Source organism: Brassica napus, chromosome C4 (genome assembly GCF_020379485.1).
Source record: "Brassica napus cultivar Da-Ae chromosome C4, Da-Ae, whole genome shotgun sequence".
Lineage (NCBI taxonomy): Eukaryota > Viridiplantae > Streptophyta > Magnoliopsida > Brassicales > Brassicaceae > Brassica > Brassica napus.
The window spans coordinates 48,833,035-48,851,875 of record NC_063447.1 but is presented as its reverse complement, the minus strand read 5'-3'; the positions used below and the strand labels follow the sequence as shown (position 1 = coordinate 48,851,875).

Here is an 18,841-nt window from a genome sequence, read left to right as displayed (position 1 = left end):
TATCATTGCTATAGTGTTTGATTTATTGGGATGCTACACTTAAACGAGTGGCTACATTCAAATATGTTTGGTCTCCAAAGAACAAAACATGGATAGTTTCAATCACTTGGCTCGTTGCCGCTCTAGTGATAATGATAAACGGCTATATACTGCTTGAGTTCTCCTCCTCAGAGGTTGATAGCATCATCTATACCAGTTTTGTGACTGTTCACGGCTTTGTATGCTGCATTCATATTCGACATCATTGCTTGTGGCATAAATTCACGCCGTGACGCTCTAAAGCGGAGTCTAGTCAATGAGAATGGGACCAAGACTGACAGTATTGTGTTACTCTATGTGTGTTTGATCATTAGGAAAATGAGATGTTTAGCTTATGTATCATCAGAATGCAGCTCTGCTTCTGTTAAAGAAGATCTTCCTATGTATTAGTAGATAGGTCAAGTAGGTTAAGAGAAGAAAATTAATGAATATCTTTTCACCATCGAGAAATCTCCTATTGATGTTGTTGTTGTGGATTTTAACTTCGGTAATAGTAACAATCAACAGTGAGATTTTTTTTTTTTTTTAGGTATTTCAGGTCCATGGAGAAATTTTGTTTTCCTTTCTTTATTTTCTCATTTATGAAAAAGATGGGTTAATTTCGTAGAATTTGTTTGTCCCATTTGAAGTATGATATTAAATGCATTCTCATATGAGAAGTTAATTCGGGAATGGAAACGGAATGAATTTTTGGTCAACGTAATGTTGAATAAATGGAATAGATTGGTCGTATGGGGGATACAATAATTCCCTATGATTAGAAAATGTGACAATTTTATTAATCAATAAATTTCAGAAAAAAATTCTGAGTATTAGTTTTTTTTTTTTTTGACACCGAACGACCTTTCTATTACTCAAACTTGAAGTGGTCTGGATAACCAAATCGGAATAGAACAACCAATGAAAAATAATTTCCTATGAAATGTTTTAGCAGTTTTACCTAAAAAATCAGCAAACTGGTTGCGCACTCGTGGCACATAGATGATTTTATGTACAGACAGTACTACTATATATTTTTTTTTCAGGATTGTGATATATTTTTAAAGAAGAGTCTTGATTTTTTAAAATAAATAAAAATGGCTGAAGGGATTTCCAGCATCTGACCAATTGGAGAATAAGCGGTAGATAAACTTTTTAGAGCATCATTATCTATGGTTTTTTAGGACAGAACTTAAAGAAAATATAAAAAAATATTTTTTAATTTTAATTAAAAAGTTAAAAAAATACTTTTATTAACAAATTAAGAAGTAGTTTATTATATTCTCCTGAGAACAGTGTCATACTGATTCTGTTAGAATCTTTTCCTCTGTTTTGTTGGAAAATTAAGAAAACAAATAAAAATACAGAGAGGAGAAGGGAGATACGTGCTCATCATCATCAATCGATAATCTGCGGAGAGAAAGAGAAAAGATTGATTTCTTCCCCCCAGAGTATTCATCTACCGTTCCTTGTCTATCTCTTAGTTTCGATCTATCTTCTTAGGGTTTCTCCTCGCTCTCTCATCTTCTCCGATAGACCCATTCCTCACCCATTTGGTTTTCAGGGTGGAAATGGAAATCTCGGCTCTTGTCGGCAGTATCTCTTCGTTTCTGAATCTGTCGTCTTCCAGACATATCGATTTAGACCCATTTGATAAATACTACAATAGAGTCGAAAAGTTGTTAGGAGTCTTGAAGCCTATAGCTGATGCCGCTGTTCTCAACTCTGATCTTGCTTTGGAGGAGAAGCTTTGTAAATCATTTCAAGAATTGATTCAAGATGTTGATCACTCCAGAGACCTTTTCACGAGTTGGCACCCTTTCTCCAGTAAAGTCTATTTCGTAAGTTCCCATAACGTCTCCTCTCTAAGTTGTTTTGAAACCGCGTCGATTAGCTTGCTCTATGAATCCCTATTATAACAATGTATTAGTACTCTGCTCTATACAAGACATTACATACATCTCTATGATCCTTTCCAGACACTGTAGCTAAGTTGTCTTATGCTTTTAGGATACAGTTAATGATGACCATCACGTACGTTATTCTGCACGCTTCCTTGATATTGAAGTTCTTTTAATATCCACGTCTAGGTCCTCCAAATTGAATCTTTGATACCAAAGATGCGAGACACTATTGTAGATACTTTCCAGTTTCTCAAGTCTTCTAAGAGCGACCTACCTGATGAGCTGAGTCCAGCTTCCCTCGAGGTACTTTCTCTTTACATTAAAGAGGAATCTTGCATCATATTCCTTTGTAACAAATCCGGTGTACATCTGTGCTTTCTTCAGAGCAATAGACTGCTTTGCGTATTGTCTGCATTGGCAATTGACTCATTTTTTCAGGAGATGCTAATGGTTCATTTACAAAAAATTGTGATTACAGAAATGTCTAGAGAAGATTAAACATCCTACTTATGAAGAAATATCCTCTGTCATTGATGGTGCTCTAAGTGATCAGAGAGACGGCGTTGGACCCACCCCAGAGATCTTAGTAAAAATTGGAGAAAACACCGGTCTAAGATCAAACCAAGAGATTCTGATCGAAGCTGTAGCTCTAGAAAGACAAAAAGAGATCGCCGAGCAGTCCGAGAACAATGCAGAAGTCGAGTTCCTCGACCAGCTGATCGTCATCGTAAACCGCATGCACGAGCGTCTTCTTCTGATCAAACAGACTCAGACATCTAGCGTCTCCATTCTCGCCGACTTCTTCTGCCCTCTTTCCCTCGAAGTCATGACTGATCCAGTGATTGTGTCGTCAGGACAAACATACGAGAAGGCCTTCATCAAGAGATGGATTGATTTGGGTTTAAAAGTTTGTCCCAAGACTAGGCAGACTCTTACTCACACCACTCTGATACCTAATTACACCGTGAAGGCTTTAATCTCTAACTGGTGTGATACTAATGATGTCAAGCTCCCTGATCCTAATCAATCTTCGAGTTTAAACGAGCTCTCTCCTCTCTTGTCATGTACAGACTCCATTCATGCTTCACCTTGTAGGTTATCTGTATCTTCAACTACACGAGGGTCAGTGGAAAATGGACAAACATCTGAGAATCACCACCACCATCATAGGTCCCCTTCTGCTAGTACTAGCTCAGTTTCTAATGAGGAGTTTCCAAGAACAGATGGTAACGAAAACTCAGAAGAATCAGCTCACGCTACACCTTACACCAGTGATGTTTCAGGAGAAATTAGATCAGGGCCTCTAGCTGCAACCACCACTTCATCATCAGCAGCTCCTTCTCGGTCTGAATACTCCCCAAGGTTTATGGATAGACATAACCGTGGCAGCCAGTTTTGGCGCCGTTCTTCAAAGATTGTCTCAGCGCCTTCGAACTCGGCGAGGCGTGATCTCGCCGAGGTCGAAAGCCAAGTCAAGAAACTCCTGGAGGAGTTGAAAAGCAGTTTGTTAGATGTTCAGAGACGAGCAACAGCCGAGATAAGGCTGCTGGCTAAGCACAACATGGATAACAGGATTGTGATAGGGAACTCCGGAGCGATCGTCTCGTTAGTTGAACTGCTTCGCTCAACAGACTCAGCTACGCAGGAGAACGCTGTCACAGCGCTTCTCAACTTGTCTATCAACGACAACAACAAGAGTTTAATCGCTGAGGCTGGTGCCATCGAGCCGCTCATTCACGTTCTTGAGAACGGTGGCTCGGAAGCTAAGGAGAATTCGGCTGCTACTCTTTTCAGCCTCTCTGTGATAGAAGAGAACAAGATCAAGATCGGTCAGTCAGGCGCGATAGGGCCTCTGGTGGATCTGCTAGGGAACGGTACTCAACGTGGGAAGAAGGACGCTGCTACTGCATTGTTTAACCTGTCGATACATCAAGAGAACAAGGGAACGATCGTGCAGTCTGGGGCTGTGAGGTATCTGATAGATCTTATGGATCCTGCGGCTGGGATGGTGGATAAAGCGGTTGCTGTGTTGGCTAATCTAGCTACGATCCCGGAAGGGAGAAATGCGATTGGTCAAGAAGGTGGGATAGGTCTGCTTGTTGAGGTGGTTGAGTTGGGTTCTCCTAGAGGGAAAGAGAACGCTGCTGCTGCTTTGCTTCAGCTTTCGACCAACAGTGGGAGGTTCTGCAATATGGTTCTTCAAGAAGGTGCTGTTCCTCCTCTTGTCGCGCTCTCGCAGTCTGGTACTCCCAGAGCCAGAGAAAAGGTATCAAACTTCATAATATATATATATATCTCATCTTCAGTCTTGTGCTAACGTTTTTGGAGGATGTTGTAACTTTGTTCAGGCACAGGCATTGCTCAGTTACTTTAGGAACCAAAGGCATGGAAATGCTGGGCGAGGCTGATGGATGACTGATGATGAGTAGATTTTGGCTCATTGGTGCCTGTTCTGTGTTTGTTCTTCTTATCTAAGTAGTGATTTTGTACAGAAGAGGTTTCATCTGCAAATAATTCCATATACCCAAGATTTTGTTGATTCTCTGCATTCTTTGATCTTCGTTTTAATAAAGTTTTTTTGAAGGAAACAGTTGTAGTTGTGAATGTGAACTGAGTGAGAGAATATGTAACCATTGATGGACTATATAACAAAGCTGATTACATGTGTTTGTACTGTTTTTGGTTAGGGCATTATTATTCTCGTCTGAGAAGTTTTTGCCAGTGTGCTACAACAGGTCTTGTGATTATTAAATACAATTGAATAAATATAACGTAAATTGTTCCGTTTAGAAGAATATTAGATTAATACATCTTACTTGTAAAAGTTCTGGATTAACCGGAGCAATGGTGATGAAGGAAGCATATGGAGTTGTACACATAATTTAGTTGTATGTCCAATGAATTAAAGCTATCAATTATTGTCTTTTACATAAATCCTAATTTGTTTGTAAACGTAATGATACCATAATTTTGGAAATTTTAGTAAAATTTAATTAATTAAAAAAAAACTGGGACGTTAGTGAAAAAAATATCACAAAACTTATTTTCCGCTGCCGGGCTTCGAACCCGGAAACATCATCTCATCTTAGATAATTTAGCCAGTGTGCTACAGCGGAACTTGTGACTTTGTTTTATAATTAAATACATATATACAGTAAATTATTCCAGTTAGAAGAATAAAACGTAAATAGACCGACCTTACTTGTAAATACTTATTTTTCCAGTTGGTTGAATTTTCGAAATCAGTCTTCTTCACCGCTTTTTAGTTTACAAATATATAATATATTTATATGGTTTTATGATTCGAATGTCTTGACTGGAAAATATTGTCAAGTACACAAAAAGAGCAGAATTTGTTTCTCTTAGTTTAGTTGAGCTATTATTTCTCCAATCAAGTGAATATTAGTAAAAGTATTTTACAGCTGAAAGAGAAGAGAAATAGTGTAAATTTTTACTCAAGATGATATAATATGAAAGTTTTACTTAGTTAACTGTACCCCAAATAATATTTCTTCGTCCCTCACTTTCATTCTACTATTTTACTAGTCATACCCTACATGTTTTTTTTTTGTGAGACTAGCTTCTTGTATGCATGCAAAGTCTTGAGTTTCAGTTTTGGTTTTTGTTGTTGCGTAGATCTCTCAATGGTGAGAGACGGGTTGCTACAACTAGAAAAGAGACCAGTCATATAACGTGAAAAAGTTTGAATTCACATTTACTATTAAAACAATAATTTGAAGACCTTTTTTTTTATAAGAACTGGAAAAAAACAATTACTTTCAAAATAAAGAGAACTTTTCATTGCATCTTCTGAGCTTCAGAGGTTAGTGTGTTTGCTCACTTCATGTTGCCATTAAAAAATAAAAGCAAGACCATTAAGACAAACAAGATCACATACCAACCTGATTTTTGTTAGGAAACATATTGATTTGCCCTGTTTTGCTTCCCCTTAAGTGGACAAGTCCAAAAAGGGTAATCATATTTGTGCCAATCTTGGTGTGGTTACACGATCGAAACAGAGGCCATATATGTTTTTAACGGGACATAAAGCAAGACAAGATAGCAGCATTAGCGTGGACATGAGAAAGGCTTATCATCCCTCCACGCAACGTATTCAGTACATACCTATAAATAAGAACAAAAAGTTTCACTACACTAGAGAAGAATGAAAGATTCATCAGAATGAATGTATATAAGAGCCTTGGCATATTATTACATGGTCCTTAATTAATCTTGCAAGCAAAGGCAGTACCAGTCCAGCAAAGCCATGGAATAAGCAGAAAAGTATTACTTAAGTTCTGACTTCCTGCAAGATATAGTGCGTGAGGCCTTCAATATGAATAGCAACGAGACTTTTAAAGCTTTCTACTCAATTAAGTTACCTGATAATCATAGGCTCGTACAGAAAACACAATCCCTAGTGTTGCGTATATGTAGACTAAGCAATCTTCAAGCCTTAGCAGTGATTGTCCGCTCATAAGCCACGGGAATACTGTACTCCAAAGCATTCTTGATCCCAAGAAACACGGATATATCAATCCAAGATTCGCTTCCCGCCCATCAGCCTGACCCAACATTACACATTTTTAAATTCAAGAAGAGGAGAGGGATAAATAATCATCATGTGGGTGTCTACTCTAATCTTATTATGAAAAAGCAAGAGAGATCCTTCTATGTTGCGAAATAAGTGCCAATATTATCTAAATAATCATCCTGTGGGGAACAAAGGATGTCCCAAACATCAGACGAAAGTTAATGCTTGTGAAGTTCCTAGAAACCATATCCTTTTATCTGATAAGATTAGTCAATGCTCTTTCATTACAAATATAACTCGAATCAGGAAGTTGCAATGTAAAAAAGAAAAAAAAGAATGAAAAAACCATTACCACCTAAGAACAAGTTATTGTCTCTTTGGCTCTCTTTGGTGATGTTGTAGTTGCAACATCCCCATTAAAAGGTGATCAGGGAGTGGCATCTTAGCAAAAGACTCTTGATCCTCCATGTGATCAACACAACCCACAACAGCATCCAAGTCACTCATAGCCATCTCCAGTCCTTCTTCATCATCCTTTTCCAGTAGAATCTGAAGCTGCTCGAGAAAACCCTTAACAAAGGTCTCGGTAGAAGCACCATCCGTTTCGCTCGGCCTTAGTACTCGCGAATAAGCAGAAACAAGGTGAATAAAATAATAGCACCTAGGATCATTGAATTTGATAAATCCCAGGTGAGGGTTGGTAGAGTCTTTGTTGATCAAAGCCTCGAGAAAAGACATCCCATAGAGGGCCACAGACTGCGCAGTGAGCTTCAAAGTAGCATGTTCCTTGAGAGTGATCCAGTGAGGAGGTTCAAGTTCAAAAGTAAAACTGGATGGAGGACCCTTACACTCGGGATGATCAGTAGTAACTACTACTGGGGCATAAGGTTCTTGATTCGGAGGAGCCTCACGGTATTCAGTAAGCTTTTGCTGGTAAAAAGGGTGACAAGGGTCGGAGCTATTCAGGAAGTTGAATTTTGCATTACGAAAATTACTGTTCCTGATCCTCCTCTCCATCTCCAACTCCTTTTTGGAAACCAAAAGTGCCGTTCTCTCAAGCACGAGTCTGCAATCTGGATGTGGCTCGATGATTTGCACATCATTATTTGTTGAACTCGACATCTTTACCTACAACTCTGTTAGGATTTAAACCTACTTTGTGCTATCGAATTTGGAATAAACTTGATACCAAAACTTATCTCAAGAACAAAATAAAGATCACAAGGTAATAACCAAAGCAAAACCTGGCTTAATTGCTAATCTCTATTTATTGCTCTCGTCTCTCTTCTAATCGGATAATTCAAAACCTTCAGCGATGCCTTCTATTTATACTAGCTTAGGGATTCCTTTTCTTACACGAATTCTAATTCTCCTATTTCCTTATTCTCGTATCTATACTATCTATACTATTATTTATGAATTGATTTTGCTGATTTGTCACGTTGTCCATGATTTTAGATAATTTTGCTTATTTGTCATGTTTTTATTAGTTTTAGTGATGTTTTCTTTTCTAGTGATGTTTCTATCAATGCTTGCTTATTAGAAAAAACTACAGCACAGTGTCCCTTCTTATGATATTTATAACATGTCTGATATTTCAAATCCTCAGAGTTAGAAGACTTACCTTGGCTTGATGGCTCTTCTTTATTTGGGTTTAAAATCTCCTTGTCTCTTGGACTTAAATCATGGACAACTTTTGATCTCAACAAGGATGGGGAGATCGTATCTTTCTGAACCTCAGGACCTGTCTTAAAATTCTTGGACAAAGACAAGTGACTCATACCAGTGGGAGATGATTTATAAACAAATTTATCAAGTATAGGACTTACCTTAGCCTTTACTTGGACAATAACAGGTTCTGATTTTTCTTTGGAACCATGAGTTAGATACCTCCTTGGGTATATCTTTTTGATCTTAGAACTCGTGAGTTCTGGTGCAAATCATCCCTCATGACTTCCTTAAGAGCTCTCCACGTTTTGATAGCTGGCTCCTTGTAAAACCATCTATCATCTTCTTCTTGTATCAACCATTTAAAGGCATTACGTCTTAGTTGATCAATGGCATAAGATAGCCTCTCTTCCTTCAGAATGTTGTTGTAGTGAAACCATTCATCAAGGTTCCTCTACCATGTTAAGTAGATTCTTCCTCCTGAAAATGTAAAGAGTTCAATTTTATCAGCAAAAGAATTATAATCAAACCGAGAATTAGCAATATGATGAGTATGGGTTTGAGAAGTTGGATGTTGATTGATCCATGAAGGATCTGGTGGCGTGGGCTCGACATAGACAGCCTCTGGTGCATGTCCAAATCTTCTTTCTCCTTGTTGTGGTCGTTGGTCTTGTGCCTTGTGTCTTTTCTCCAACCGAGCAATCTGATCTTTTACTTTCTTTAAAGCTGCCAAAAGAGTTTGGTTTTCCTTGAGAAGTTGGCTCTGGGTTTCTCCTGCCATATCTTCCTGAAAACAATTTCAAATATCAAGTGAAAAATAGGGAAGTGCTGGTCGAACAGAGAAAATAAATGAATTAATGCAAACTTAGACTAAACCGAGAAATATGCAAATTTGAACTGATATAAAATAAACTATGCAAAATGATTTTTCTTTTGGTTTTCTCAATGCAATCTCGAAATGAAACTATGTGATATGATAATAAACACAAATGGGAAGTGAATATGAAAAGCAAACTAACAATGATATTTTTTTGAATTTTCTTATGATGCAAACAATTAAACTAACAATATGCAAATCATATGAACTATGCTCAAAAAAATATTTTTTTTTTCTTTTCTGATGCAAGCACGAAATGGAAAACTAAATATGGTCTAACAAAATAACTAGGACGATTTTTTTTTTATTTTTCAGACTTGATATGCAATGCAAGCAAAAAGGAAACCATTTAAATGCAGATTTTTTTTTTGACAGTTTTTGATTATGGAAATAAAACAAAAAAAGGAAACAAACATTTTCTTTTGGGATTTTCGAATTTTAATGAATCAAACAAGAATTTTTCTTTTCTTTTTCGTGGCTTTTAAAAGGATGAACATAAGGAACACAAAAACAAATGCATGAACAAAACTTGAAACAAAGAAACAGTTTTTATGGATTTTCGGTTTATGATGAAAAAAAAGCAAATGCAACCAAATGAAATATGATGCAAGGATAGATATCACCTGATTCAGGAACTTCAGCTCTGATACCAAAATGTTGTAGGTACAGGGAGGGGTAACCCACGAATTGATAGTTGGTGGAACCAAGGTTTCAACCTAAAAACAAAGAGAACCGATTTATATGAGTTCTAGAGTTTTTATGATGCAAACAGAAATAAATATGAATATGAATCAAAATGATAATATGAATAAAAACAAATAGAAAAGGGATAGATTGATGAATATGGGATCTTTGTTGCTGGACGTGTATCACTCTCAACAAGGATCGATGGATGGAAGATGAATGAAGATGGAACCGGTCTTGGTGGATGTATATCACTCTCAAGATCGATTGGTGGATGGAAATGGGATGATGGACACCACAAAGCTCTGTGAAAGGAGGCTTTGATAAGTCTGGATGCTCAAGAGCTGCTTCTCACAATACTCTAAGACTTAGAACAAAAATTTTGAGAAACTAGAAAAACTGTATTTTCATTCATAAAAGTTCAATGGTGTTTTACAAAGACAAACTAATTGAGATTTATAGGATTGACTACTGGGACTCTCTAACAGTCATAAAATGACATAAGGAAAGAAATAAAATCGAAATAATAAACTTGGAAGCAAAGGAATTGATGGCTCCTTGAAAACTAGCCGTTGGAGGCTTAATGATGAGAATCTTGGCCAAATAAATGTAGATGGTGTTCTTCTTGTATCTGGACGGTTTGAGGGGATAACTAAGCTTCCTGGGAACCTTCTTGATGGCTTGATATGTGCTGAAGTCGTGCACAACTTGTTTAGAATGTAGCTGTTAGAGGGTTATTGCCAAAGACTCCAAATAAGGCAAGTTAAAGTAAATGAGAATCCTCCTGATCCAATGGTTTCTGGTGCATGGTATGAACATGTAGAACTCCTCCTGGACACCTAGAATACCTCCTGATTGGTTTAAATGATCTCCTGGTCGCCAATGTCTGGTTTGAAGCTGATTGAACTGGTTAGCTTCCAATTGAGGTAATTAAGTGCAGAACTGGTTTGGCCGGTTTTGGAGATTGGATCATTACTTCTGATTTCCGTGTCAATTTCTCCTGATATAGGGCTTTCTGAAAGGCTGATGGCTCCCTATTGAATCCTATGATGGGCTTTGGTTCAGTCCGCTCCTTCCTTGGGCTGGAATCTCCTTCTAAAGTCGGGTACTCGCAGATGGACGGGTTGGGAAACCTCTGACTTGTAAAATTCATAACTTCTTTCCCTGTGAATATTTTGGCTCGATTCCAATTGGGATGGACTCTTTCTTTAGTGTAGAATCCAATAAAATTAGTTTCATGTTGAAAGACCTTCTGGTTGTGGAGATATACGCGTTGGACTGAACCTCGATCGCTGGTACCTCCTAGATGGCCGGTTTGGACGGTTTGGTGAGACTCTGGTTGAACCATGGATTTCGTGACCACAACAGAAACTATAAATATTAAAGGCATTTAATCAATCAGTAAATTTCTAACAAGTCTCAGCAATACTATTTCTACGTGCTCATAATATTATGGTTTATCAAGAATAACAAAAACAGATTCAATTAATCATGCAATTAGGGTTTAACAATGAATGAATTTTAGCAAGACATTAAAAAGATTTAATAATCACTCAATCAGTTTCAAGGCTGATTTTAGCAATACTAGAATATAGATTTCAATCATGAATTTTAATGAATCATTTTCAAGGCTGATTGGTATTTAGCATAAACTGTGTGTAAATAATTTATCTAGTATCCGAATTTATCAAACCTCAAAAACATATAATCAGATCAATCAATTTAATCGAACTTAGCATACAATCTTAAACCTCAAGACATTAGATTTTATCATGAATCTATCAACCTAGGATACGGATTCTCAATTCCCAAAAACATTCAAATCAGATCAATATAACTTATCATACAGATTATTTAGGGTTTCTATTTAAAACAGATCAGATTACAAAACTATCAATCCTAGCAGATGATATTAAACCTCAAGAATCATGCAATCAGATCATTCGGATTTTAAACAAGTAAACCTCAATCAATCTATCAACCTATCGGATTATATAAGCAAAGCAAGCTAGCAACCTATCGGATTCAATCAATGTTTTAACAGGCTGGTCGGTTTAAACAATTTTAAATCAGATGAACAATTAACCAAGCAGGATGAGAAAATAAATCTATCAATTTAACGGTCAAACAGTTCTAGCAACATAGCATTAGATTCAATCAGATTTAAAACCTCAATGATCAAAACCGAAAACAGTTTTGATTTCAAAATATTCGATTAGGGTTTTAATATGTGATTTGATAATTATAGTATAATTAATTCTGATACTTATATTATTTAGGATTTATAGATATAGGGTTAGGGTTTATCGGATTTTAACTTGTAAAAACCGATTTGGGGTTTTAATCATGTAGGAACATGATTTAGGGTTTGGGGTATCGAACTTTTAGAGCTTCGATTTACTCAATTAGGATTTTTGATCTATTACCCTATGGTTTTGATTCATAAAGATTAGGGTTTTAGGGTTTCATTCTTTATCAATCAATCCATGTTCGATTATGGGTTCTTAGGTTTTGGATTACCTTTTAACCTTAGATGATTGTTGAATCGGACCACCAAAGGAGTAGAGCCGCGAGCTGGACACGAACGGGACGCGAGCTGGAATGGATCGAGTCGCTTCTATCAGGTCCCAGACGTCCTTTGTTGCTTGATCGGGAACGCCTTGATCGTCGGACGCGAGCTATCTGATGATGTCGTGAACGAGGAAGAGGTCGCGTGCTGGAGCTGCTCTCGGATTGCGAACGTCTGAGCTAGGGTCAGGAACGCCTTGGGCTGAAGCTGATCGGGGACGCGAGCTGGAACAGATGCGGGAACAAGAGACGCAATCGGGGTTTAGGGTTCGTCGGATCGCCAGCTAGGGTTAGGGTTTTAGGGTTTTTCGATTTGGGCATTAGCTTAGTGATTTAGAGTTTCGTGCTGATAACGTATTATAAAAGTAATGAAAAAGTCTATCTTTATTCATAACATAGAGGTTCCTTATATAGGAGATTACACCGTCATAGATAAATGGAAAGATTACAAATCATAATCTCTTGGTTATGAGCCATCCACAATCTAGTTCATAACATTTTACATACTATTATTTATTTTACGTATTGTGAAAATAATAAAATAATTAACATATTAAATAATTTAGAAAACATCTATCTATATATATAAAAATATGTTTGCCTCTCTCCTAAGCTATCCACGTGGAAAGTCACTCTCTGACAGGCCGACACGTGTCCGTCTTCTGTGAAAAGCGGCGCATCACTTGAGCTTCTTGGTACTGGGTTTTATTTCTTTGGCTGGGTTTGAGTTTAACTTTGGGCTTATACTATGAACAATTGACAGAGCTTTTTACTCTTTAATATTATTGAATGTGTTAATTATTTCTTATTACATAGTACATAAAAAAAACACACATTACGATATGGACGTTATATTATCATCAAAGCAATATTTACCCTATGTACCTCATCTTGTGATAATTTATAAAGTAGCAACGAATCTATGAGTTCAACAAATTTGCAATTACTTACGTCAGAATTTTAAGTATATAAACAGTCAACTGTAGTGTGTTGAATATTATATTCATATGATTTAAAAGACTTTACAAATTTTTATTTTTAAACATACACCAAAAACTTTCTGAAAGTAAATATCCATTCAGGTTCTCAACCACTTCAAATACCACCAATGCCAAAAAAATTAAATCAAGTGCACGAAAACTATAATATATTTAAACTACAATAAATACATTAGTTAATGAAAAATCCTTTTTAAAAAATATTATGGATGCATACATAAATATTAAGAGAAATGTATAAAAGGAAATAAAAGTAACAATAACTTGAAGAACAAAATGTATAAGACTGAGAATATTTATGATTTGTGGTCTAAGATATATTCAACTTATTGTCCTAATCAAGGTGGAATAAACATTGAATAATATTTTTTTTTTAAAATTATATATACATAGAAATATTTTTAGTGGTAGGGTATACTTATAATTTCTAATATTTGGCCAAATAAAGAAAAATGAAACCTGCATGTATATAACCATGAAAAGAAAACTACTTTAAATAACTTAATCAAAACAATAACCACGTACAACTAAACCCGATGAACGTCTCAACCTCAAAAAAAAGATGGTATAAGAGCAAAAATCCCAAGACATGACATATAGTTTTGTACTAACAGCTTACCAACCAATTAATTTACATAGTTCATTCAACAGTAATCAAAGCAAGCAAATATCTCTAATCAAAGCAAGTATTGGTAGCTTCATAGTCTATTTAGTATTCATATACATTAACATGTACAATATTTAACAAATATGAATATCTTTATATGATACAAATTTATATTAAACATTCATTCTAACTGTTTAAATTGTTTTTAAATTTTCATCCCGCCCGTAAGGTGGGGCTCTGGTTATATATAATAAATTGGCGCAAACACATATATTAAATAAGTATTTTTATTTATTTACAGTCATTTTATGGTAAATAAATTCAAACAATTGCTTTTTCTATTTGATATGGTATATAATTAAATTTAAATGATACTAACATAGATATATAATATATTTTAATATAATTATCTATTAAATGAGGATTCCTACTTATATAGTTTTACGATCATTTGTATTTTTTTATAAGATTAAACTATTGATAACAAAATTTTCATTACGAGACTTTTAATAATTATAGTAATTTTAATTATTTTAAAAAATTCAATGACAATATTTTGAACTTAAAGTATTAAGTTCACAATAATTTTTCATTGTAAATTTTGAAACTAATTTATTTTTTTGAGATTTCTTATTCATATGGTTTTATGATAATTTATATATTTTTAACAAACAATTTTAAATCATTGATCGCAATTTTAGTGTGGATTTTTTTATTAATTTTAGTAATTTATAGTCTTTTTAAAAATTCAAAATATAACATTTATGAAAAAATTAGAATTCTTATTATATGGTTAATGTAATTGTTTAATTAATTTAAATAATATAAAATTCAAAAAAATAATAAAAGATGCACAAATTATTATTAAATCTTTATTTATCCAAAATAATTAATTGTGATATATATTTTAACCACATTAGGTAATTCTGTAGTTTTTATTTATGGAAAAAGAAAGATATTTTTATAAATTAATAATTAAAGAAATATATGTTTAGATGAACCAACTTATTTTTCCAAGTACTCTAAAAAAAAATTCTAATGATGACACATGACATGAATAAAATGTTATAATAATTCTCAAAAAATATATAAGTGAACATTTCTCCAATCAAAGCTAATGTTAGTAAAAGTATTTATAGCTGAAAGAGAAGAGAGATATAGTAATCTTTACTCCAGATATTATTTTTTCTTCCCTCACTTTTATTCTTCTATTTTACCGGTCATAGCCTATCATCCCTTAGACATTATTTACCAAGTGATTTGTACATGTGTCATCAGTAAAATCACTTTAAGGAAAAAATGATAACATGTCTTTGGAAAAATGTGACATGACATTAACATAATTGTGACATGTACAATTTTTCTTATAAAGTCTTATTTATTTTTGGTAAGTTTTTTTTTTTAATATGGTAATAACTATTAACTTCTATATCATCATTAATGCTAATTTTCTATATAATTATTTATTTTTGGTAAGACTACTAAATATATTAAACTAATAACTCATATATTACTATTAAAAGTATATATAGTTGCGAATATAATTTTTTACACGAACTTATATATCATATTTTATATAAATATACATGTCACCAAAATAAATTGTAAATGATCAACAAATACAAAACTAAAGCAACATTAATCAAATACTTTTTTATTGGTAAATGATTAAAATTTATTTAAATTTATCGGTTCATTAGGTAATTAACAAATTAATTTTCTCAGTTTAACATATTTTAACTAAAACAAACAAAAATCTAAAATTTATTAGAATATATATAAATTTTAATATATATATATATATATATATATATATATATATTAAACTAATAGTTTAATATATTTTCTCTTACCATTTAGTTTAATATATATATATATATATATATTAAACTAAATGGTAAGAGAAATATTTAAAATAAATTATAATTAAATATGAAATTTTAATTTAATAAAATTTAATTTTAACTTTATTAAAATTTAAATAAAATCAAATTGAAGTAGTTAAACTAAATCAAAAGAAATAAGATCACAAAAATACGTTTTATGATTTTTTTCAAACCCTTAAAGTTAAAATATAAAAATAATTATGTCCAAATGTAAATTAAATTTTTCTTTCAAAAAAAAAAATATTACATTAAAAATGATTGTTTCTGCGTATCGTGCAGGTAAACTCCTAGTATATTTTTTGTAAGACTAGCTTATTGTATGCATGCAAAGTCTTGAGTTTTGGTTTTGGTTTTTGTTGTTGCAGAGATCTCTCAATGGTGAGAAATGAGTTGCTACAACTGGAAAAGAGACCAATCATATAACGTAAAACGTGAAAAGTTTGAATTCATATTTACTAGTAAAACAATAATTTGAAGTCCTAAAAGGTCCAAAGAAGATCTTCGTAACATTTGAAAAAATTACTTTCAAAATAAAAAGAACTTTTTCATTGCATCTTCTGAGCTTCAGAGGTTAGTGTGTTTGCTCACTTCACGCTGCCACTACAAGAGCATTAAGACAAGATCACAAACCAACTTGAGTTTTGTTAGGAAACATGTTTGATTTGCCCTGTCTTGCTTCCCCTTAAGTGGACAAGTCCCAAAAGGGCAATCATAGTTTGTGCCAATCTTGGTGTGGTGACTTCCCCCATCGTCTCAAATAAATATACATACACAACCAGATGCAGTGAATAAAGAAACAGCACCAAGAGCCATCATCGTAGAGTTCCCAATCTTCTTGGAGTATAGTCCCCTCTCCAATACTAATATCAATTCAGTACACGATCTTAAAGGCCCAATTAACTTCAGTTACTGGCACCAGATGTTTGTTAATAATCTTTGGCCAAATAACCACCAAGATAGAAGTTTTGAAATTTTTTATTTGTTTCCTAAAATTGATAAGGTAATTTTTAAGTTGTTTATCCATTTTACTCATATTAATTAATACAACTAATATTGAAATAACTGATTCTTTTTCTCTGAAATTATAGTATTAATGAGAATTATTTTTGACATTGCAAATCTATTATTAAAAATACGCGAAAAACTCAATACTTTTATGACTATCTTCGTAGAAAGAAAGAAGTACTATATTTTGGATGCTAAATTAGTCACATTAAAGAGAGTAAATCCTCTAGGGCAATTAAATGTTCATGAATTCGGTGAACTTTTGAATTTGAAATTGAAATGTGAAAATCATTTAAACAAGCAAACTTGATATTTTCAAAAATGACAAAAATTTAAACTTTTCTAGTCAAACATAAAAATAGCTTAATAACTAAAAAATGGAAAATAACGTTAACCACAAAAATCTTAAGAATCTAAACAAGTGAAAAAGAACATTTGGTCAATGTTTAAAACATTCCAAAACTAACACCTCTTGTGAGCAAACTAGGTTCAATATTGAGAATTCTAACGCCTCGTATGTTTATTCTTTCAAAACATACTCTACAAATGAAGAAACCAAAGAAGTGTCACCGACACCAATAGCTCCTCCAACCCCAGTAGCTCTCCTAACCCTAGTAGCTCCTCCAACTTCACCATCTGCATCTTGAGGTGAGATTATTGTATTCTCATGTTATCTAAATTCATTCGGCATAAGAAGAACATTAAAGACAATAATTCATGCTTCTTTGTTGTTGAGATCGGATGAGGGATGTGGGAAGCTTAAGAACAACTCATTGAATGTTTCGACCATCCTATCATAAAAACTATAAATAGATTGATCCAAAAAGGGTGGAACGTTAAAAATTCGAAACCAACGTCGGAGTTCAATAATTATACATTATTCTTTTTCTGAAAAATATCTTTTACAATAAGAATAATGTATAGTAAATATTACCTCATTGATTGCATGAATATGTGAAGATGAGAATATAACAACTCAAAAGATCCAACTCTATGACCTTCTCCAAATTTAACATTCAATCCCAAATATCTTCATAGTATTCAGACAAAATAAATTAAAACAACGTTTAATATAAATATCAAGATCAAAAGAGAATGAAAACCATATCGGATTAAGATAAATCCACAGTGACCATTTCCATGCTCCATAATTCTTTCAAACCATGTTTCTCTTATTTAAAACCATTTTTCAGTTTAACTGCATAGTGCATGAAAATGTTATTGTCACCCACATAATGCTAGATCTTGAAAGGCGTTTTGCAACTTTGAGATAATTTATTGATGTCGTAAGTTAATGACATCTCTATACAGTGTACAAGTATTGTACTATGTGCAAACATTTTTCTATTCTTTTGTGGCCTTTATTATGTATTTTCTCATCTACTATCATTTTCTAATATTTTTATTTATTCATCACCTTATAATTACTTTCGCTTGTATTTTAATAATCTTTTAATTGAAAATGATATTCTATGTCAAAATAGTTGATTTGGTGCTTTGGTTTCTTAAAATTCTTTTATTTTCAAATCTTAGTTTTGATTTCGATCAATAAAAAAATAGACTTGTGAAAGTAGCTACTTCACTTTATTGAAGCAATTGATTATCACACTTAACCTAGATTTCTCTCGTAGAAGTCAAGTGTTAGTAAAAAAATACAAAATTAAATTTGGAATCCTTGTATGTTAGGAAAACAGTCACAGACGTGTTGATAACCAAAATTTTTACCATAAGAAATCAAATTCATTAAGATCATAGAATTACCCAAAAATTCTAACAAGTGAATTATAATTCATAAGATCTTATATCAAATAAAATATAAATTTCACTTAAAACCAGTAAAACTAAAACTGAATATCCAAACCAAAAGTTTTTAATGTGATTTTTATTTTTGTGAATAAAAAACTGAACTGAAACTAAATTGTATTCAAACTGACCATCTTTGCAGGGCCGATCTTGAGTATATGTTAATAACACATTGACCTTTTTTTTTTTTTTTTTGCGCAACAATAACACATTGACCTATCTTCCAAAATTTTAGGAAGAATTCATATATATGTGCCGCTAGATTAGTAAGAAAAAAGCTTTTTTATAT

The 18,841-nt window shown here is 33.5% G+C and overlaps 1 protein-coding gene across 2 annotated transcripts; it reads left to right on the top strand.

The window, feature by feature from the left end:
• The first annotated feature begins 1,452 nt into the window (after nt 1-1,452).
• LOC125586338 (U-box domain-containing protein 4-like) lies at nt 1,453-4,591 on the top strand. Of its 2 annotated transcripts, none has more exons than XM_048756348.1 (4): nt 1,453-1,859; nt 2,109-2,225; nt 2,401-4,188; nt 4,271-4,591. In XM_048756348.1, exons 1-4 carry the CDS (start codon nt 1,590-1,592, stop codon nt 4,328-4,330), a joined length of 2,235 nt encoding a protein of 744 aa, XP_048612305.1. In that variant the 5' UTR covers nt 1,453-1,589; the 3' UTR covers nt 4,331-4,591. The 2 variants fall into 2 exon arrangements, with proteins under 2 accessions (XP_048612305.1, XP_048612306.1); XM_048756349.1 differs by having other exon boundaries at nt 1,655-1,859; nt 2,029-2,225.
• Nucleotides 4,592-18,841: the final 14,250 nt, after the last annotated feature.